Source organism: Ovis canadensis, chromosome 12, assembly GCF_042477335.2.
Source record: "Ovis canadensis isolate MfBH-ARS-UI-01 breed Bighorn chromosome 12, ARS-UI_OviCan_v2, whole genome shotgun sequence".
Taxonomy (NCBI): Eukaryota; Metazoa; Chordata; class Mammalia; order Artiodactyla; family Bovidae; genus Ovis; species Ovis canadensis.
The window spans coordinates 77,845,075-77,868,891 of NC_091256.1; the positions used below are offsets into that span (position 1 = coordinate 77,845,075).

The 23,817-nt window shown below is 38.3% G+C and overlaps 1 protein-coding gene across 1 annotated transcript in view; it reads left to right on the forward strand.

Moving 5' to 3' along the window:
- HMCN1 (hemicentin 1) overlaps positions 1 to 23,817 on the forward strand; it is a 543,718-nt gene that overhangs the window by 277,164 nt on the left and 242,737 nt on the right. The window contains exons 17-26 of the mRNA XM_069546297.1: positions 1,779 to 1,874; positions 2,943 to 3,070; positions 4,378 to 4,522; positions 9,524 to 9,636; positions 11,134 to 11,293; positions 11,920 to 12,088; positions 16,030 to 16,157; positions 18,252 to 18,524; positions 19,524 to 19,619; positions 23,404 to 23,598. Of these exons, the coding sequence (XP_069402398.1) occupies positions 1,779 to 1,874; positions 2,943 to 3,070; positions 4,378 to 4,522; positions 9,524 to 9,636; positions 11,134 to 11,293; positions 11,920 to 12,088; positions 16,030 to 16,157; positions 18,252 to 18,524; positions 19,524 to 19,619; positions 23,404 to 23,598 (1,503 nt within the window). The remainder of the gene's footprint in view (positions 1 to 1,778; positions 1,875 to 2,942; positions 3,071 to 4,377; positions 4,523 to 9,523; positions 9,637 to 11,133; positions 11,294 to 11,919; positions 12,089 to 16,029; positions 16,158 to 18,251; positions 18,525 to 19,523; positions 19,620 to 23,403; positions 23,599 to 23,817) is intronic.

A 23,817-nucleotide genomic window follows, 5' to 3' on the forward strand; every position in this document is an offset into this window, starting at 1 on the left:
GATATTTGCAAAGATGACAGTCAGTCCCCTATTTAAAACCTTTTGACTTTCCAGTTGCTTGTAAGATAAAACAATGCTTTTTAAAAGGTAGCAGTCTACCTCTTCATCTTCAGGCTCCTGATTATGTCCACACAACCTGTAACCCAGTAATCCTTCCCCTATCCCCAACACAATCTTTAATTTAAAATATTTCATAAATATGCTTTTTATTACTCTGAAAATTTTATATATTTGACTGACCTACATAATAAAAAAAATTAACATGCAAATTTAGTACAAAAGAAAACAAAGTAATTTTTCTTAAAATACTACGTATTTCAGAGATAAATGGGCTTCCCTGGGGTGGCTCAGTGGTAAAGAATCTGCCTGAAATGCAGGAGACCCGGATTTGATCCCTTTGTTGGGAGGATCCCCTGGAGGAAGGGCATGGCAACCCACTGTAGTACCCTTGCCTAGAGCATCCCATGGATAGAGGAGCCTGGTGGGCTGCAGTCCATAGGGTCACACAGAGTTGGACACAACTGAAGTGACTCAGTAGCAGCAGCAGTAATAGATAAATATCCAGGCAGTGCTCACAGAGTATGTATACATGTTTATTTACATCATCATGAACTTGACAACTGAAATGTAGGGTGATAAAGGAATATGAATTGATGACCCAGAAACTCTAGGCTGGTTCTAAAATGGTATACAATCTTAGAAAAGTTCGTTCTTTCTTCCACTTAAACAAGGTTAGGTTGTAGGCTCAAATAATTATAAACAAAGTCATCAAATCCAAAAATTTCTAGTGGGGCATTCGAAAGTCTTGCTGAACTTGGGATATTATTCCTATTGTGAATCCATCCCCATGCATTGTCTGCCTAGTTATCGCCAGTAGACAGTCCTTATCATTTGCTGTTGTTATTTTAAATCATATCTGACTCTTTGTGACCCCGTGGACTGTAGCTTGTCAGGCTCCTCTGTCCATGGGATTTTCTGGGCAAGATTACTGGAGTGCATTGTCATTTTCTCCTCCAGGGGCTCTTCCTGACCCAGGGGTCAAATCCACATCTCTAGGTTTCCTGCATTGCAGATGGATTCTCTACTGCTGAGTCACCGGTGAAGCTTCTCCTACTAATCATTGTATCAATGAAAACAGTTTCTCCTGCCAGCCTCCAAAATGTCCCTAGGGAGGTGATACATATTTCCGTTCTTTGAACAGAGCATGATTTTTCAAGTCATGTTCTTGCCTTTGAGCCGATTGGGTTTGGACTGCCCTTCCTCTGTTCTACCCGTTGTTTAAGGTATTTAAGGTATAGCTCAGGCTTCCCTAGTGGCTCAGAAGTAACGAACCAGCCTGCAGTGCAGGAGAGGCTGGAGATATGGGTTCAATTCCTGGGTTGGAAAAATCCCTTGGAAGAGGAAATGGCAACCCATTCCAGTATTCTTGCTTGGGAAATCCCAAGGACAGAGGAGCCTAGCGGGCTGCAGTCCATGGGGTCGCAAAGAATCTGACACTGCTAAGCTTACATGCACAAGCAGATATTAACTCCTATGTGACTCCTTCCCTAACTCCCGTCAGGCACTTCTGTCTCTCTGCTCCCACAGCTCAGGGTCTGAAGCTCAAATGAGAGCATTTTCACACTGCAGTAGGATTGTTGTTTTCTATCTATGTCTCTTTTCCTAGAATGGGAACTACCAGGCGGCAGTGTCATATTTTCCACTCGCAGATCTCAGCAGTGTGACTCACATGTGGTTAATGGGTGGTGCTGAGTGAGTGAATCATCTCTTCTTTTTAGACTTATGGGCAAGCGATAAAGGGACATATATTTGTGAAGCGGAAAACCAGTTTGGAAAGATCCAGTCCCAGACAACAGTAACAGTGACTGGACTTGGTAAGATCAATGGAGTACTTAGCACACTTTTTGCAAACATCAGGCTTCTCTTACTACCTCATCTCTTCCTTGTACCATTAAAAAAAAAAGGTAAATATATGATTGCAACATTAGCCGTCCTTCCCTTCTACCCTATTTTATATTTCCTTGATGTTAGACGTGGAAATAACCTTAGAGATGTCCGCTTTAAGCTCCTTACCTTCCACCTGAAGAACTGAAGCTCAGCTGAATAAATTAAGTCTGAGTACACACACAGACACACACACACTGGTGGTATTCTTTTCTAGTTCTTTTCTTTACACTTATCATTTTAGTCCACATGGAATTGTTTCTGTGTGTGATATGAAGTGGGAATACCAAATCCTTTCTTTCCAAGTGGTCAGACTTTGGTACAGTATCTTTTATTGAATATTCTCTTCCCACTGATTAAAATACCTATTTGGGCACACGCTTAAATTTATATTCTATGTCTGTTCGTTGGAACAGCATGTACATAAGCTTAAGATTTCCAAGCAGAATCTCTTAGGGCTTTCACTTTGGATTTTACTTTACTAGGGCTTTTACTTTGATTCATGTTGAATTTATTCATTGATTTCTAGAAAGGGATACGTTTACAAAGCCTCTGTGCCTTCTATCATTTTGTTTTCCTGAGCTGTTATGACAGCCTCGTCACTCATCTCATCCCTTCTAATTGTCCCTTGTCCAGTAAGTTCCCAGATGAATAGTTGCTGATGATTCTACTTTTCTATTTATCAGTGCTTTCACTCACTCTCCATCTGTCTGTTGAATATTTTGCAAATTTCTTGGCTTGACTTTTCAGGCCTTTGAGCTGTAGACCTACTCTATGTAACTGTCTTTACTTCTATACTATTACCTGTCCTCTTGCCAGTCTCTCTTGCTTAGAAGGGTCCTGTATCTCTATCTTCTAATTTGTGCATTTAAATATCTTGTTCTTGAAAACTCAGTTTTCTGATAGCTTCATTAGTAGTCATCTTGGTCTATAAAAGAGTTGGCCTTCCTTTTGAGTGAAATAGTGCTGATGGTGGCTGTGTGCTCGCTCTGATTTAGTCGCTCCACTCATTGGAATCAGCCCCCCAGTTACCAGTGTAATTGAAGGACAGCAGCTTACTTTGCCTTGTGCTCTACTGGCTGGAAATCCCATTCCAGAACGTCGGTGGATTAAGAATTCGGCCATGGTAAGAGCATTTGAAATCCGTGCTTTCATATTCCTAATTTTCTTGAGTAAGAGGCAATGTGTTTCAGCCACTGAAATTTCAATAAAATAAATATGCAAACATTTAAAAAATAAATGTTTTTTTTCAGTATTAATATGTTTATGCAGTTTATATGATTTTGGAATTAGTATGATGGAGAAATAGTCAATGGTGTAATTTTTATGATTTTGCATTAAATTCAGTGTTACTAGAAAATTCCAGAATATGTAAAAAATGAAGCAAGGATGAAGTTTGTTTTCATAGCATTTAAATATCTTATGTCCTTTTTTTGCAGGACATAATAAAATGTTAATATTCTCATAAAATTGTTTCATGTTATATTTTAATCTTTATTATTATCTTCAAACATTCTTTTACAGTGAACTATTTTACAATGTAGATCAATTTTTTCCTCATTGTTTTTCAAGGCATAGCTTGTGATTATGAAGAAATTTGAAAAATTTTCACAGGTCTCAGGAATTGTTCTGTAAACATCTATCTATGGCAATAAATTTTCATCTAGTTCAGAGCATTTTTCCTTCTATTTTCCAGAGTCTTTAGACTTACTCTCCTCTTGAAGTGCCAATTAAAAGTGAATTGAGTCCATGAAATAAGATGTAAAAATGTTTATATTTGCATAAAAACCTGAGAAAAACTAGTGCACCTCACTCAATAATAAATGCCCTTATGACATAGGATGATACTGTTTGAGCACTAAAGTACCCTGTGATTGAACAAAATACATAAATGGTACAGAGTTAGAGGTAATGATTATTAACAAACTCTTGTCACCCTTCTCTCATGTAGTTCCTATATCATGCATTGACATCTAATATTTGTATCTGAATAGGGTGGGTGTTGAGATCACTCTCTCCGTTTGAGTGATGCTTGATTGCCAAACTAAAAATGTCAAATGGCTTGCAAGTGGTAATCAAATCTTCTTGAAAAAGAACAAATTAAGGCAATAGTAAGAGTCAAATTTGGGTTCTGCATGATAACCAAAATTACAGAAACAGGGAATAAATGTTGTTTCTGTTTCTTTCCCTTTCCAACCTATGCATAATTCCAACAGATGTTAATGGATAGAATTTTTGGTGGTATATCACAATGACATACAAATGTTATGACGCTTGGTAACATTTTATGCTCATCATTTTTCACTTAAGGATGTTAAAATATTTCATTATTTTATAAGACATTTAATAATCCAGTTGGAAAAGAAAGCAGATCTGCTTTTGGCTTAGACACTATTGCCTTTTTAATTAAAAATAACTTTTTTTCCCTTCAAGTTGGTCCAAAACCCTTACATCACTGTACGCAGTGATGGGAGTCTCCATATTGAAAGAGTCCGCTTGCAGGATGGAGGCGAGTATACTTGTGTGGCCAGTAACGTTGCTGGAACCACTAACAAAACTACCACTGTGGACGTGCATGGTAAGAGGCGCACCCATCATAATTTTTTTTTCCAGTTCAGAACTGGGTCCATGTCTTTAAATCAAATCACTCTTTTCCTCTAATTATAAGAAGTAGATGTCTTTCCTAATTGTTATTCTTAACAAAAAGCCTTATTTCTTGAACAGTATTTAACATTGTTAAGGCTGTTTCCAGATTCCCCTTTCCTGTGTACACGAAAAGATATTATTGGGAGTCACTAGCTGAGTCTGTCCAAGGGCTTTTGTAAGTGGGTTCTTAATTGATAAAAGTGAACTTAGCTCTCAAAGAGTTATGTTTAAAAATACATTTTAATTTCAGGCAAGCAGGACTTATTATACCATCCAAACTGCCTCTTCTTTTCAGATTGTGTAACAGCCATGTCCTTTCTAATAACCCCTTTGTGTGTTACTAGAAATGACCTAAACTTTTCTAAAGGCCATCTCATGTGCTCCAAACAATCTTTTTGCATGTTATAAAGGTCACAAATAAAAAAATCCAGAAGCTATCTTTTTTTCCATTCGTGAGTAACCATTCTCAACTTTTTACATCTCAATAGATAACAGCTACATAGTTCAAGAAATTGTCATAATTTTTTAAAATATTTCCTTTAAAGACTTTGCAACATTGCTTTTCTAAAGTGTAGTATTAAAACCTAGCTCTGTGTACAGGGATGAAAGTAGAATAGAACATCTATTTTTAGTAGTTGATTCACTCTTTTTTAGGGCCTGAATTGGATAATCCAGTAATTTCCAAATTTTGCTGGTTCTGTTGAAGTTTCCAGTGAATGCAGGCCATCTTCTTTTTAAATATCTGCTTTTCCTGTAAATAGCCTCTTCCACCTCTTTCAGTCTCAGACCAATCTTGTGGCAATCTCCACCAACCTTATATGAAATATTCTTGAAGAAATAATAAAGTAATACTAAAATAGTTATGGTCCAAAAGAGTTAATACATAATGCCAGGTTGTCTGCAGTTGTATTTCATGTATCAGTTCAGTTCAGTCGCTCAGTCGTGTCCGACTCTTGTGACCACATGAATTGCAGCACTTCAGGCCTCCCTGTCCATCACCAACTCCTGGAGTTCACTCAAACTCACGTCCATCAAGTCGGTGATGCCATCCAGCCATCTCATCCTCTGTCATCCCCTTTTCCTCCTGCCCCCAGTCCCTCCCAGTGTCAGAATCTTTTCCAATGAGTCAACTCTTGGCATGAGGTGGCCAAAGTACTGAAGTTTCAGCTTCAGCATCAGTCCTTCCAATGACCACCCAGAACTGATCTCCTTTAGGATGGACTGGTTGGATCTCTTTGCAGTCCAAGGGACTCTCAAGAGTCTTCTCCAACACCACAGTTCAAAAGCATCAATTCTTTGGCACTCAGCTTTCTTCAGAGTCCAACTCTCACATCCATACATGACCACTGAAAAACCATAGCCTTGACTAGATGGACCTTTGTTGGCAAAGTAATGTCTCTGCTTTTGCATATGCTATCTAGGTTGGTCATAACTTTCCTTCCAAGGAGTAAGCGTCTTTTAATTTCATGGCTGCAGTCACCATCTGCAGTGATTTTGGAGCCCCCAAAAATAAAGTCTGACACTGTTTCCACTGTTTCCCCATCTATTTCCCATGAAGTGATGGGACCAGATGCCATGATGTTCGTTTTCTGAATGTTGAGCTTTAAGCCAACTTTTTACTCTCCTCTTTCACTTTCATCAAGAGGATTTTTAGTTCCTCTTCACTTTCTGCCATAAGGGTGGTGTCATCTGCATATCTGAGGTTATTGATATTTCTCCCGGCTATCTTGATTCCAGCTTGTGCTTCTTCCAGCCCAGCGTTTCTCATGATGTACTCTGCATTTAAGTTAAATAAGGAAGGTGACAATATACAGCCTTGACGTAAAGGACAGAAATGGTATCGACCTAACAGAAGCAGAAGATATTAAGAAGAGGTGGCAAGAATACACAGGAGAACCATACAAGAAAGACCTTCATGACCAAGATAATCATGATGGTGTGATCACTCACCTAGAGCCAGACATCCTGGAATGTGAAGTCAAATGGGCCTTAGAAAGCATCACTACGAACAAAGCTAGTGGAGGTGATGGAATTCCAGTTGAGCTTTTTCAAATCCTGGAAGATGATACTGTGAAAGTGCTGCACTCAATATGCCAGCAAATTTGAAAAACTCTGCAGTGGCCACAGGACTGGAAAATGTCAGTTTTCATTCCAATCCCAAAGAAACGCAATGCCAAAGAATGCTCAAACTATTGCACAGTTGCACTCATCTCACACGCTAGTAAAGTAATGCTCAAAATTCTCCAAGCCAGGCTTCAGCGATACATGAACCGTGAACTTCCAGATGTTCAAGCTGGTTTTAGAAAAGGCAGAGGAACCGGAGATCAAATTGCCAACATCTGCTGGATCATGGAAAAAGCAAGAGAGTTCCAGAAAAACATCTATTTCTGCTTTATTGACTATGCCAAAGCCTTTGACTATGTGGATCACAATAAACTGTGGAAAATTCTGAAGGATATGGGAATACCAGACCACCTGACCTGTCTCTTGAGAAACTTCTATGCAGGTCAGGAAGCAACAATTAGAATTGGACATGGAACAATAGACTGGTTTCATGTATGGCTAGAGCCCGTACATTTCCTAGAGGGTGCTTATGGACTGGTTTGACAATCGACTGTAGAAATGTACTCATGTCATCTTCCTTTTACTTCTAACAGTTCCTAGAATCTTGTCTTGAGATGGATTCTGATATAAATTTTCACCTGGGTCAAAGAGTGACATGATTAGTTGGGATGTTGGCCAGACCCAAGGAGTTGGAGAAGACAGATAAAGGAAATTTAACAGTGAAAAGTTAAAGAGGTCATTTGAGAACACTGTTCATCCATCGTAGTCCAAAATGAGTAAATGACTTAGTTAATAAAGGCTATCCAGAGGAAAGATTCGTCTTTGAGTTGGATGTGATGCAGTATTATAGTTTTTCTATACCTCTGTATTTATGTGAATTTCATCACTGCCTCTCCACTTTTAAGAATATTTATTATACCCTGAGATAAGCCATAATGGAAAAGAATAAAAGAAGGTATATGTATGTATAAATGAGTCACTTTGCTCTTTATGAGAGATTAACACAACATTGTAAATCAACTATACTTTGGTTTAATCAATTAAAAAATATAGTAAAGGCTCTCAATGAATTCTTAAAATAATTGTATTAATGAATGCAGATACAAATGCAAATTAAAATGACAAACCATTTCATTGTTATGTTGATTTACATAGATTGACAATCTCGAAAGAAAAAGCTCTTCCATATTCAAGTGTCATCAGATTTGAAAACTGTTGCCTGCATGTATCGCTGACATTTGCCTTTATGCCTGTCAACTTAATATGCATTTAAGAAAATGGCTTATTCCACATTGCCACAAAATGACAGCAAAGTTGAACGTTGACTATTCCGTTATAATTCTGGGAATTAAATTTCTCGCTTTAAAGAGTAGTCTATGTCTGACGCGGGATGCAGCATGCTTGGGGCTAGTGCATGGGGATGACCCAGAGAGATGTTATTGGGAGGGAGGTGGGAGGGGGGTTCATGTTTGGGAACGCATGTAAGAATTAAAGATTTTAAAATTTAAAAAATAAAAAACTAAAAAAAAAAGAAAAAAAAATAAAGAGTAGCCTGACATTCTTGTTTAGGGCTGGGAATTTGCTGCCAATTCTTCAAGAAGATATTATCTAAGGAGTAAGACTAGTCTTAGAAAAATGCAAGTATGTAACAAAGCTAATCTAAGCTTTTCCCAAAGGAAGTTTTTGCACTGAGGTCTCTGGTATCTCTTGTCTGGTTAACTTCAACTCCAGGCTAGCTGGGATTATTCCAGGGATATTTGACTTAAAGACAAGAGACACAGTGAATGCTTGAGCCCTAGAGAGCAGCTCCATCCTTCAGGGGAAGGAAAGGAAATGCATGGTGCATATATATACACACATATGTACATGCACTTTTATGATGTTCATTGTGCTGTGTTAGGAACTTTCACGTACGAGAGCTTCTGTAATCAAATTCATTATTTGGAGAACATCAAATAATGGTAATGTTTTGTATTTGGAGAGGTTATGATTGGGCTTACCTGGTGGCTCAGATGGTGCAGGAGACCCAGGTTCAGTCTCTGGGTCAGCAAGGTCCCCTGGAGAAGGGAAAGGCAACTCACTCCAGTATTCTTGCCTGGAGAATCCCATGGACAGAGAAGCCTGGTGGGCTACAGTCCATAGGGTCACAAAGAGTCAGACATGACTGAGAGACTAACACGGGTTATGATTAGCAGATTTACACAGAATGAAATGATAAAATCTTCTCTTTCCTATTGTTTCACTCATTAGTGTCAATTCTTTAGTTGCTTTCTAAAATCAAAAGTTACGCCATTTTTCCACTTAGAATTTTGTATTTTAGACTTTTAAATGTAAACTCCTAAGGCCTTTCAAGCATAACTTTTGAATTCCTTTTGAGAAAACAGATTCTATTTTCAAGGTTAAATTTAGTAGCTTGCTAAGTGATTCTTGTGTATAGACAGATATTTAATGTGTAGTGGTTAAATAGTCCATTTCTCTAGAGGTGAGTTTAACTTGCTCACTGCAGCTTAATGTGTAATGCACAATGGTGAAAGATCTATGTTAAATGTGTAACTCTTAGGGTATAGTGCTATCTTGAATTTCTGGAAAATACAGATTTCCTTCAGTCCTCTCATAGTTTTGTTAGGAAAATCAACCATATTACACATAATTTGCTACTTCATTTTAAGGTTTTATTTAAATTGTTCAGATTGTAACTGTTGTATTTACTTTATTACACTCCCTTCCAAGTGACCCTACATTTTAACAGAAAAGATTCTTTGCTAGTTTTTCTAAATATTCTGTTTATCATGAAAAAGTTCAGCTTTAAACTTGTAAGGCAAAATGGAAGGGTAGGTGCTCAGATTCTGCATATTGCTTCCTTTTCCAGTTCTGCCAACCATTCAGCATGGACAGCAGATCCTCAGTACCATTGAAGGCATTCCAGTAACTTTACCGTGCAAAGCAAGTGGAATTCCCAAACCGTCTATTGCCTGGTCCAAGGTAAGGGATGCATTTAGTGGTGTTTGTTGTGACATGTGCTGTAACAACAGCATTTGCATATTTTTAGTCATATGTGGAACTTGCCACTCTCATATAGGACCTTACAGAAAGGAAAAACCACGCGGTCTTACCTCTTGGAAGGGACCTTAAAATGTCCTTAGTGCATTCACCTGTTTGATCCTTAAGTAGTAAAGATCTGTTTCTGTTTTGTAAATAAGTTCATTTGTATCATTTCTTTTTCATATTCTTCATATAAGGGATATCACACAATAATTTCTCTTTGACTTACTTCGTTCACTATGACAGTTTCTAGGTTGACCCATGTTGATGTAAATGGCATCAGTTCATTCTTTTTAATGGCTGAGTATTATTCCATTGAGAGAAGGCAATGGCACCCCACTCCAGTACTCTTGCCTGGAAAATTCCATAGATGGAGGAGCCTGGTGGGCTGCAGTCCATGGGGTTGCAAAGAGTCGGACACAACTGAGCGACTTCACTTTCACTTTTCACTTGCATGCATTGGAGAAGGAAATGGCAACCCACTCCAGTGTTCTTGACTGGAGAATCCCAGGAATGGGAGCCTGGTGGGCTGCCGTCTATGGGGTCGCACAGAGTCGGACACGACTGAAGCGACTTAGCAGCAGCAGCAGCAGCAATATTCCATTGTATATATTCATCACATCATCTTTGTCGATCCAAGACATTCAGGTTGCTTTCATGTCTTGGCTATTGTAAACAATGCTGCGGTGAATGTTGGGGTGTGTATATCCTTTTGGACCGTGTTTTCCTCCAGATAGCCGTAACATCTAATTTTATACTTCTAAAAGTCTCTGAAATATAAAAGAAGTTGGTTTTGATATCTGTAAATTAAATTGGAAGGCTCAGATTCCTGCACAAAAGTATAGTGGTGAAGCTGACTCCACAAACTAAACAGTGTCTGGTACTGAGTAAAAGTTTAATTCGTTTTAGGGAAATATAAAAATAAAAGCTTTCCTGAATGGCCTTTGTTCTGTGATAATACAATGGAGGTGAAGAGTTTGGCCTCCTGAGTGTGCCTCCCCAGGTTCTATTTCTAGTTCTACCAATGACTGACTCTTTCACTTTGGGCAAGTTATCCCACCAAGCTCCAGACTTAATACTTTCATCTGTAAAATAGGGATTGTCGTAATTACTACTCATAAGATAAGCGTTGCCATAGTTAATTCATGTAAAGTGCTCAAAACGGTGCCTGTCTTAGCACATGCACCCGTCCCATTTGCTACTTCCTCATCCTCTCCAGTTTTGTTAGTTCTAGAATGAAGGGAACCCGGTTTAGTAGGAAGAAATATCACCTTGGCATTATTTGTTTTTCTTACAGGGAACTTTCTTTAAATTAGCCTCCTTTCAGTCTAGTATTTTCTCCTTCAGAGATCTTTTTTCTCCCTCTCTTCCTCTTCCAGACATTACTTTATTACTCCTTTATTATCTTAAAAAACACTTCACTGTGTCATTTTGCAGAAGGGCGAGCTGATCTCTACCAGCAGTGCTAAGTTTTCCGCAGGGGCTGATGGAAGTCTGTACGTGGTGTCCCCCAGGGGTGAGGAGAGTGGGGAGTATGTGTGCACCGCCACCAATGCAGCTGGCTACGCCAAAAGGAAAGTGCAGCTGACTGTCTATGGTGAGAGCCCCCGTGGACGACTGTTCTCCTGTGATGCTGTGTGTCTGTGCCAAAACTCACATTTCTCTCCCAAATAACGTTACCGGAGGCCTGAACCCCTAAAGTGAACCACTCCCCCAAGTTTATAGTTTTTTTTTTTTACAAAAAAATGTACTTTTCCTACCAACCTACATCTCCTCTCTTTAGATTCTGATTTAAAGGGAGAAAAACGGTATAGCCTTTTGGAAAAAATTTAATGGTGTTTTTCCAAGGAGTATGCTTATGGCACCCAACCCTCTTTAGAAACACCACATAGTTAAGGCTCCTAGCAAAGCCAAACCTCAGCTATGTCTTGGTTAGCGCTCTGCCTTGAGGGGTTTCTTGACATATGGCAGATTCTGAAAGGGCATTTGGCGGACCTTTTCATTGTGTTCTGAAAGGAAGAGCTGAAAAGGAAAATGTTCTAGTCATTTTCCATTAAGCCCTCACAGTAAATGTTTATGGAAAGCTTTAGATATGTCCCCAAACTTTGAAATTCACAGAATGTTTTTGAGAATTATTTAAGAATGTTAGTGGTCCTGTTTTTAACTTGAAGTGTGCTTTGTTTCAATGTATTCTTTCCCTTCCCAAACTTGTGTTTGTTTTAGTAAGGCCTAGAGTGTTCGGAGACCAAAGGGGACCATCCCAGGATAAGCCCGTTGAGATCTCAGTCCTTGCGGGAGAAGAGGTGACCCTTCCATGTGAAGTGAAGAGTTTACCCCCACCCGTCATTACCTGGGCCAAAGAAACCCAGCTCATCTCTCCATTCTCTCCAAGGTAGGAGAACTGGGATGAATTGCGACACGTGAAACAATCTCTTGGGACAGATGGCTGTTCAGGTTTTCAAATGTCTCAAAAAAAAAAAAAACACCTTTTATTTTTATTTTCTATTCATTTTAATTGGAGTATAGTTACTTTACAATATTTTGTTAGTTTCTACTGTACAGCAAAGTCAATCGATTTTAAGTATACATCTATCCCCTCTTTTTTAGATTTCCTTCCCATTTAGATCATCACAGAACACGGAGTAGAATTCTCTGTGCTATACAATAGGTTCTCTTTAGTTATCTGTTTTATGCACCACATCAGTAGGGTATGTGTGTCAATATTAATCTCCTGGTTCATCCCATCCCCACTTTTCCCGTTGGTGTCCATAAGTTCTCTACATCTGTGTCTCTATTTCTGCTTTGCAACTATGTTCATCTGTACCTTTCTTCTAGATTCCACATATAAGCAGTATTATATGATATTTGATGCTACTGTTTTTCTTTCTTTCTTCACTCCATATGGTAATCTCTGGGTCTGTCCACATGTCTGCAGATGGCACTATTTTGTTCCATTTTATTACTGAATAACATTTCATTGTATGCACGTACCACATCTTTATCCTTTTCTCTGTCGGTGTTTAGGTTGGTTCCATGTCCTGACTATTGTAAATAGTGCTATAGTGAACAGTGGGGTGCATGTATCTTTTTGAACTATGGTTTTCTCTGAGTATCTGCCCAGGAGTGGGATTGCTGGGTCATATGGTAATTCCATTTTTAGTTTTTTGAGGAACCTCCATACTGTTCTGCATAGTGGCTGTATCAGTTTACATCCCCAGCAACAGTGTAGGAGGGTTCCCTTTTCTCCAGACTTTCTCCAGCATTTATTGTTACTAGATTTTTTTCATGATGGCCTTTCTGACCAGAGTGACTTGATACCTCATTGTAATTTTGATGTGCATTTCTCTAATAATTGGTGATGTTAAGCATCTTTTCATGAGTTTGTTGGCCATCTTTGTGTCATCTTTGGAGAAGTATCCATTAGATCTTCCCCTCAGAATGGGAGAAAATATTTTCAAACAAAACAACTGACAAGGATTAATCTCCAAAATATACAAGCAGCTCATGCAGCTCAATATCAAAAAAAACAACCCAATCAAGAAGCCCAGTTTTAAAATTTGAGATAATTTATGTTACACTGAGCCTGCAGGAAACATGTAAACCGTCTAAATCATTCTTTAAGAGCAGAAATGCTAAAACTGAGCTTTGACATAACTTCCCACTGTACATTCTACAAGGTAGTTATGGAAATGGTTTGGATGTAGATTTGTATATAGATTCTTGTTAGGACAAAGTGTGTATTGTCTATAAAACTGCATTATTCCCAGAGAAGCAATGAAACACAATAGGTTCTCTAATATCAAGGTTTTGACTTTCATTAGGTAGTTTTGTACAAATCTTCTTGATTAAAGCCCTTAAACAAACAAAGGGCCACTGGAAAAACATTTGATAGGCTAAGAGTAATGGAAAGCAGAATGCCAGAAACTTTCAGAGCACAACTTTTGTTGCCATGCAGGTGTGAGTTTAAATTTACCTCCACTACATAAAGCTTCTCTGAAACTTTGGCAGTTTTTTCAGTGGGTCTCTTTGAACCTCGACTTTTTGTTTATAGAATGAGGATAATTCCTGAAAGGATGATATAATGTACATTCCATATTTCTCTTGTTCTCAAACAATGGTATCAGTTACTGTTTTAACTTGATATCATGCCAGAAGTTACCGGAAGAATAAGAACTATAATCTCTAGCTATCTTCTTGTAGCCTTGTTGATGTGTATAGTTTTGAAGCTATAAATTCATGCCACTCTAGTTTCCTTACCACTCTTGAGGGAAAAAAATAAACAGTGAAGAACTACATTATTTTGTCTTTGAAGAAAATAAGTGCCTTGACATTTCAGATGATGCTGAAGTTTCATTGTTCCCCTTCTCAGTCTCCGTCTCTCTCTCTCTCTTCCCGGAGGCAAACTGCCACAGACTTGGTGTGTATCCTACACATACAACCTTAGATAGTACAGAATATTTTCTCTCCTTTTAATTTTGTTTCATGTACTTGTTTTCAGTTTACCATTGTATCATGTTACTTATTATTCTACTGCTTGCTTTATTGAGTCAACTTTTATCCATTTTTATGCATGTAGATTCAATTTATTCATTTTCATTACCATAAACATATTCTACACTTTATTTAGACAAATTTCTCTCTTTATGCTCTGGTTGGTGTTTCTACATTTTATTCTTCTTTTTTTTCCCTTGGCTTTAGAAACAAAACTTTTCAAGGAATATCTTTTTATGTCTCTCCTTGTATGCAGCTACATGAGTTTCTTTGAGACTTGTACCTAGAACCACAATTCCTAATTAGAATGAATAACTATTTTGAGTTTTGTAGGCATTGCTTAATTGCCTTCTGAAGGGGCAGTCCTGATTTACCTCCCACCAGCAGAATATATATGTACCTGTTGCCACATTATCAACAATGCATGGTGTTGACTGACTTAAAAGTTTTTGCCATTCATATAGGTGTGAAATGGTATCTTGCAACTATCTTACTTTTCACATGACTGAATTCCAGTGGGCCTAGAATGCTTTCTCTTGTTTGTTGGCCATTTTGTTGTCTGTGAATTGCATCTTTAAACCTGCTCCAGTGTTCTGGTGACTTGTTTTTCTTTTATTATTGAACATAGAAATTTGGGTTTTGTTCTTAATAGCAATCCTTTGTCTCTCATATGTGTTGAAAATATCTCAGAATACTCCTAGCCTTTCAAGTTAATTTATATATGGTGTCTAGTTCCATCCCTGGGTTGGGAAGATCCCCTGGAGGAGGAAATGGCAACTCATTCCAGTATTCTTGCCTGGAGAATCCCATGGACTCAGGAGCGTGGTGGGCTAAAGTCCATGGCGTTGCTAAGAGTTGGACTGAGCATGACTGAGCACGCTAGCACTCGCATACTGGTTGTACAGAATTTTAAAATTTGCCTGTAGCTCAAGATGTTTGTTTAGTAGATCATAAATAAAACTGCAACGCTTTATTGCAGTATTTTAAGTTTGTTTTCACTTTTTGGATTTTAATACTTCTAAATTTTTATTTTGTGTATAGTACTAGTTTGTTCTCTAATTTTATTTATTTTTCATGTGGAGAGCCGCTTGCCCAACACTATTTTTGAATAGTCAGTCCTTTCCTAACTTTCTGTAACATCACCTCTGATATTACGTATTACATGTTGAGTTCTCATATATGCTTAAGTCTTCTGGTTGGGATGAGGGGATCTCATCTTTAACTCTTTATCCATTTGTCAGTCTCTGGGCCAATAGCACACTTTATCTGTCTTAACTTATAGAAATCCTGACAGTAGGTAGGTCTATTTGGCCCTCTCCCTCTTAAAGCTATTTTAGTAAAGTGAACATAATAACATTTTATGTGTAGATCTGGTTTACCTAACTACATAAGAGGAGTATGTGTGTGTATTCTCAATATATATTTGAGAACTTCATATGTACCTTCTTTTGTCTTTATTTTAGCACATAAAAATTTTAATGAACCATTGGAGAAAAACTATAATGTGTTTGAAGTATCTTCAAAGTTTATTAAAACATATTTGCTTTGTAAAGCTATACTTAGTAAAGCAAAGAGATGTACAATTACTTGACAATGTCACACCCTTAGATTAAATTTAAATGTGAAAGCAAATTAATTTGGTGTTTGTGAGAATTTCATACAGAATACATAGGATAATTATGAAAATTCCTGACTTTTAAGGTGCATAGAAATGACATTATAGATTAGAGAATGGTTTCAAAAACTGTTTGCAAAGTAATAATTTCATAGTGAATTGCAGTTGCTTAGGGGATATTTATATTCTCCTATTTGATGGTCTGCCCTGTGGTTTCCTTCTCTTAGACACACGTTCCTCCCCTCTGGTTCAATGAAGATCACTGAGACCCGTGTTTCAGATAGTGGGATGTATCTTTGCGTCGCTACAAATATTGCAGGGAATGTGACTCAGTCTGTTAAATTAAACGTCCATGGTGAGTTTCAAAATGAAAGTATATGCTATCTGTGGACTAGCCACCAGCAAACCTGTTGTCCCACTTTCTCTGATAGTTATCCTCATATTATATACAGAGTAATTATACAAAAATTTTCTAAAATCTGAGACTCACAACTTTCTTTCATTTACTTTGAAAATGTTATCTCCTATCCATAAACAACTTTCCCCTTTTTCCTCAGGTGAACAGTATTAAAATTTTGGATCTCAGTGTTACTAGATGTCCGTCCACAGGTCATTTATAAGTATTGTTGATACACTGTAAAAAAAAGAAATATGTTTAGGAACTTCCCTGGTGGTCCAGTGGTTAAGAAATCACCTCCTAATGCCCAGGACATGGGTTCAGTCCCTTTTTGGGGGACTAAGATTCCACCCGCTGCAGGGCAGCTGAGACCCCCCCCCAACTTTAGAGCCCATGCTCTGCAACTAGAGAAAGCCCACATGATGTGATGAAGACCCAGTGCAGCCAAAATAAAAAATAAATAAGTAAAAATAAGTATATTCATTCTAATGCTAAAGCATACTTTAAGAAAAAGAAAGAAATGCATTTAGACTGGTAGCCTTTTGTGGAAGCAAATGCTCAAGGAAGGGTTTAATAGCATTTAAACGGTCATTTTCAATGTTTATGGAGCTCAGTCACTGGAAACATTCTGCTCCTGGGGTTCTTTAACTCCTTTACAAAATTTTCTTGGTAGTCTGCTTTCTTCCCCCAATTTGCCATAGTCTAATTACTCATTCATTCAACATATGCTTAGTGAGCACATATTCTAAGCCATGCATTCAAATAAGAGAAGAAATTTGCTCACATGGTCTTGACCTGATTTCACTCTCAGATCAGTCATTACACTACTGTCCTCTTGACTGTGGGATATAAAATCTACTGAGAGTTCTGATGTTCACTAGTTCTAGGGCGTTAGGTAAAACCTACCCTCTTTTATCTTTAATGTTTTTTTCATAAAATGATGATAATAACACAGACATATCTTGGAGATATTATGGGTTTGTTTCCAGAGCATCTCAGTAAAATGAATACAGCAATCAAGTGAGTCAACATGGGTTTTTTTGGTTTCCCAGTGCCAATAAAAATTATGTTTACACTATATTATAGTCTACAAAGTGTGCAATAGCGTTATGGCTTTAAAAACAATGTACCTGCATTGAGCCTAATGCATACAGTGTTAATTTTTAAAGTATCTTATTGCTAAAAATGCTAAACATCATTTGACAATGTAGGGTTGCCATAAAACTTCCATTTGTAAAAATTGCATTATCTGTAAAGTGCAATAAAGCAAAGCACAGTAAAAGTAAAATGAAGTACGCCTGTACTATCAACTTAAAAGATTGTTGCAAGTGAAACCTTTAGAATATCTTGGTTAAATATTAAGTTTTAACAAAAGGACAGAGGAATCGGGTTTTTCAGGGATGTAAAGTACATAAATTCTAATCATATCTTTAGGAATCAATTTGATTTTATAGTTCACAATGGGTGTATGTGGAAGCTAACACTACTTTTATAGATTATCTCATTTACATTTCTGAAGGAAGGTAGATAAAGGGAAATAATAGAAGTTCTATCTTGGTTTTCTTCTCTGAAGTAAGTGAAAGTATGATGAGAAATAGTTCTTACTGTCTTGTTAAATCTTCCACAAAGAGAACAGAAGTTAAGAATCCATGGAGAGAAACACTTTTGTTTTACTCTATTCCAGAAATCAACTGGATTGCCATTTTAGAGGCTTTTTAAACCTTACATTATTTATGTAAGAAATCTGACATCCTTAAATGCTTAGTATTCCTCGAGTTTGGAATGAGAAGTTTAAATTCATTCCTTCCCATAATCTTTGCAGTGCGTTGGTACTGAAGAGTTTATTTTGCCTGGATTAGCAAGCAACCAGGCCTCACACAGTATCTGAATCGCCCTCGATCACACAGCTAGTAAGTGGTGTGAGCCTGGGTCCCCATCCTGAGATGATTCTACTTCCCCATGCTGCGTCTTGGTGAGGAGGTCTCATTTAAAGTGAAAACAGGAAGGAAGTTTTTAAAACTTGGATTGTTAATACTCAGTCATTGTTTCCAGTGCCTCCAAAGATACAGCGTGGCCCTAAAGTTATGAAAGTCCAAGTTGGCCAAAGAGTGGACATTCCTTGCAGTGCTCAAGGGACACCTCTTCCTGTTATCACCTGGTTCAAAGGTGGAAGCGCCGTGCTGGTTGATGGACTGCAGCATATTAGCCATCCAGATGGGACATTAAGCATCAAACAAGCGATGCTCTCAGATGCTGGCATATATACATGTGTCGCTACTAACATAGCAGGCAGTGATGAGACGGAGATAACACTACACGTTCAAGGTGATTTGGGTCCTAGGAAAATATATGTATGGTGGGGTGGGGAGTGGGGGGAAAACCCTGGAGTCTGTGCAGAAGATATAGTCTTGCTTAGTCTTGGATCACTTTCAGAAGACTTCTGTATAGATTTATGACTCTCTAGTTATCTTTGAAAGGAAAATGATTCCGGAAATGAAATGAAGCTGTATGCTAGTAAACTGTTTACCTTTGAAAATGGAGTTGCCCAGGATGATGTAAATGGTGCAAACAATCCTAGATAAGTACCCCACCCACTATTTTTGGTTTGGAAGAAATTGTGGGCACAGTTGATTGGATTAGGATTTACCTTAGAGTAGTAAGGTGCACTCAACATTAATCCCTAGAACGTCGAGGTCCACTGTTCCCTCTAATGATGGCCTATGTTGAGGGTTGAAAGATTAATCTTTGGGGAATTCCCTGGTGATCCAGTAGTTGGGCTCCACGTTTCCACTGTAGAGGGCATGAGTTCGATCCCTAGTTGGGAAACTAAGATCCGACATGCCACACGGTACACACCCCCCAAATTGATTAATCTTTATTCCTTTAAGCAACAAGTGTTTATCAAGTTCCTGCCAGGGGTCTGTTGTGATCTAGGTAGTGAGGAGAAGACAGTGACAGAGGTAAAACCCCTGCTCTCATGACCAGTTCTGTAAGTAGGCAGAAAGCAAGCAGGCAAGTAAATAAGAAATAACAGATTGTGAGATGCGCTTTGTAGAAATTTAAAATAGTTTTTTTTTTAGACAGCTCCCAGCAGTTGGCTACCGTAGACTGAATTGTCATGAGGACTCCTCTGAGGTGATGATATGTATAGTGAAATCTTGTTGACTAGAAGGAGCCAGGCATGTCCAATCAGGAGGAAAAGCATTCCAGTCAGGGAGAGTACCAGTGCAAAGGCAGGAAGAGAAGCAGGTGTCAAACATAGCCTCAGAAGAATTCAGTATTGCCCAAGGAAAGCCTGTGATAATGCATTTGTTTTTCTAATAGAACCACCTATTCTGGAAGACCTAGAGCCTCCATATAACACTGCATTCCAAGAAAGAGTGGCCAACCAACGCATTGCATTTCCATGTCCTGCAAAAGGTGTGTACGACTTGGTCACGTGGGCATTGGCATAATGTTGTGTTGTTCTAGAATTCTGTATTGAACCCCAGGCATCGTTAAATTCTACTCGTCAGTCCTTGTTGTAACATTTGTGCAAAATGGAAACTAACACTTCTTTCAAATAAGAACTCTTTAAATTAGGTATTCTTCCCTCCAGGTGTTTTATTTCCTTCAGTGGAAATACCTTCTGTTCTTTCAGACTTGCCTAATCCGGTATGTTTTCCAGTTCGTTCATGCTCCTTCCTGTCACTTAGTTCATTTTATTTCTGACAAGATTTCTCTTTATAATGTGACAGAGCTATTCAAAATATTGCATATTTATCTCAGTCAGGGGTATATATTAGGACCATCCCCTTGTTACTCTTCTTTTCTAAAAACTCCTTTCTAGATTTATCCTCTACTGGTAATTCTGGATCCAGGTAGTAACTTGGCTCTCTGATGCTTGTCCAAACTCCTCCTTTCCCTGAATTTCTGGGCTTTCTATCCCATCATATTTCCTGGCAGGAGATGGTTATTCTTTCTCCTCCAAAGCCTATAAAAAGGGTCACTGTTGCCTTACCCTGGATGCCCAATAGGTGGCCCAAAATATTCTCTTTCACATAATGTTCATCTGCAGTGACTCAAATGAGTCTGTACTAATTCTGGCAAAAACCAAGCAGTACCCTTTCCATCATCTCCTGGAGGAATCCATGCTCCCACATGAGCCTCTTCGTCGTTGTTCCTGGAGACAGTGGAAGTTGAAGGACCTTACAGCTCTCTCTGTTTCTACAGCAAGATTTTGCATCTCTTAACAATATCTCTCTCATCAATGATTATTTTCTACCAGCATTCAGAAAAAGGTAACTCTGATAAGCTCTTCAGATATGTAAAGAGTTGTCAGTAACTGTTCCTGGGGTCAGTGATGGTTTCCATGATGGCTTCCAGTGGTAAAGAATCTGCCTGCTATGCAGGAGACATGGATTCAGTTGCTGGGTTGGGAAGATCCCCTGGAGAAGGAAATGGCAAACCTTTCCAGTATTCTTGCCTGGAGAATCCCCATGGACAGAGAGCCTGCCAGACTATAGTCCATGGGGTCTCAAGAGTCGGACACAACTTAGCAGCTACACCACCAACACCATTCCTAGGGTCAGTGAGTGGTGGTGGTAGGCAAGGCTGGAGAAGAATCCTTGAGAAAGGTAGGTTCAAGTAAGTTCTATGGGCGCTCACTCCCAAGGGAGCCCTGCTAGTGGTGCTATCGCTGAGTACGCTCCACTGAATCCCTGACTTACAAGCTGACTTGAATGTCCCTTTTCCAGTTTGATATACTACCTCTTCCTAGTTTCCTAGTTCACCTGGGATAGAATTCTTGTGTTAATTTAAAATTGCTGTGTTCAGTCGCTCAGTCATGTCTGACTCTTTGAGACCCCACAGATTGCAACATGCCCAGGCTTCCCTGTCCTTCTCCATTTCCTGGAGTTTGTTCAAACTCATGTCCATTGATTCAGTGATGCCATCCAGCCATCTCATCCTCTGTCGTTCCCTTCTAGCTTAGTGCCTTTCATTATCTTTGCCATGAATTTCATCTTGACCTGGTTGCTCTACCACTGAGAAAGTAAAGATAATGCAATTTATTTCTTTAGTTCAGTTCAGTTCAGTTGCTTAGTCATGTCTGACTCTTTGCAACCCCATGAATCGCAGCACACCAGGCCTCCCTGTCCATCACCGTCTCCCAGAGTTCACTTAAACTCATGTCCATCGAGTCAGTGACGCCATCCAGCCATCTCATCCTCTGTCGTCCTCTTCTCCTCCTGCCCCCAATCTCTCCCAGTCTTTTCCAGTGAGTCAGCTCTTCGCATGAGGTGGCCAAAGTACTGGGGTTTCAGCTTCAGCATCATTCCTTACAAAGAAATCCCAGGGCTGATCTCCTTCAGAATGGACTGGTTGGATCTCCTTGCAGTCCAAGGGACTCTCAAGAGTCTTCTCCAACACCACAGTTCAAAAGCATCAATTCTTCGGCACTCAGCTTTCTTCACAGTCCAACTCTCACATCCATACATGACCACTGGAAAAACCATAGCCTTGACTAGATGGACCTTTGTTGGCAAAGTAATGTCTTTGCTCTTTAATATGCTGCCTAGGTTGGTCACAGCTTTTCTTTCAAGAAGCAAGTGTCTTTTAATTTCATGGCTGCAGTCACCATCTGCAGTGATTTTGGAACCCAAGAAAATAAAGTCTGTCACTGTTTCCATTGTTTCCCCATCTATTTGCCATGATGTGACGGGACCAGATGCCATGATCTTCGTTTTCTGAATGTTGAGCTTTAAGCCCACTTTTTCACTCTCCTCTTTCACTTTCATCAAGAGGCTTTTTAGCTCCTCTTCACTTTCTGCCATAAGGGTGGTGTCATCTGCCTATCTGAGGTTATTGATATTTCTCCCAGCAATCTTGATTGCAGCTTGTGCTTCTGCCAGCCCAGAATTTCTTAATTTGCTTTTTCATTTATTAGCTCAGCAAATACTAGTTGAGAAGTTTGTGAAGTCCATTAAGGAATAAGTAGGATATAAGGAAATGATTATAACCCACTTTTATCCTTGGCAACATGTGCAATTGTAGTCCATCAATTTTATATTCTCTTCATCAGTCAGCATCTTACAGTGAAATATGCCACTATTTTTGTTTTATTTTTTCCCACAAATATAGTCATTTTTATAATTCAGTCATTAATAGTCAAAGTCAGTTTTGTAATACTTTGACTCAATTTGAGTTTAATCTTAATAATACATTCTGTGTATTCCTGCCTTTTGTGTACTTGTCTTTGATATATGACCATTCTCCATTCTTTGATATTTTTATTATGCTTTAAGATTGTTAGCCCTGTCTCATACAATATATTGATTTTATTTAATGTGCTTTATTTTTTATATAAATTAAGTAAAATGTGAAAGTACTTAGAACAGTGCCTGGCACATTCTTTGCTGTATAAATAGATTCATATTATAGAGTTAATCTTTGTCTCTTTCCAGTATGTCCTTTTGGCTCCATTATGCATTTGAAGATTTTGTTTTATCACTTGTATTCATATAATGTCCATTCACTCTGTTGGTCATAAATAAATCCAGGAAAGCAGTTCTGCTCACTGCTTTCTCAACTTTATTTTCAGTATAAAAACTCAAGAATCAATCTATGCCCTCTCCTTTAACAGAGTGGGATCCCCACAAGATGTGTGAGTAGCAGATTCTCCTCATCTCTGCTCTATCAGGACTGTTTTATGTGTTTTATGTATCATTATTTACATATCGTATGTGTGTTTCATATATTATTCACTGTTAAAATGTGAATGGTGAAGCGTCATTTCTGTACATCATTCCTTTCCTCTTTGTGTTTGCATAATCTTCACGTCTGTTCCTCTGAGAGTATCTTATTTTTGCTCTTCCTTTATTATCACCCCAAAGCTCTGCCTATTTCTAGTCTATTTAACTAAAATAGCTTTTTCTCTCGTTAATACCATGAACTCACTCAAGAAAATGTTTTGCTTATTATCATCTGAATGTTTGATAAAAATGACTTTGATCAAATTCTACACTGGAGACCTTAGATCTTTTAAAACCAGTCAGGACATAGAGAGATGACATACCATAATCTCTGCAAAATTCCGTATCTTGAAAGTACCTAAGGATACATAGTATAATGATGAGAAATTTTATTTCTCCTCAAGATAGTTGATATTTAATAGTGATTTCTAATTTTGTTGTCAAATATCACAAAGGTTTAATTTCTTTCTTAGGTACCCCCAAACCAACCATCAAATGGTTGCGGAATGGTAGAGAGCTGACAGGCCAAGAGCTTGGTATTTCTATATTAGAAGATGGCACATTGTTGGTTATTGCTTCTGTTACACCATATGACAACGGGGAGTATATTTGTGTGGCAGTCAATGAAGCTGGAACCACAGAAAGAAGATATAACCTCAAAGTCCATGGTAAATACAGATAAAATCATATAACTGAATATGTAACATGTTCAAATTCCTTTATATGTTTTTCTTTCAGTGTAGTATCATTTAATATTTACATAGAAAGACCTGTTATCAATTTAAAAACTAGTGGTCTAACTTCATGTATTCATTTGACTTAAAATTTCATATAATTTTTTATTGTGATTTTACATCATTGAAAATTCAAATGGTAGAAAAAGCTAC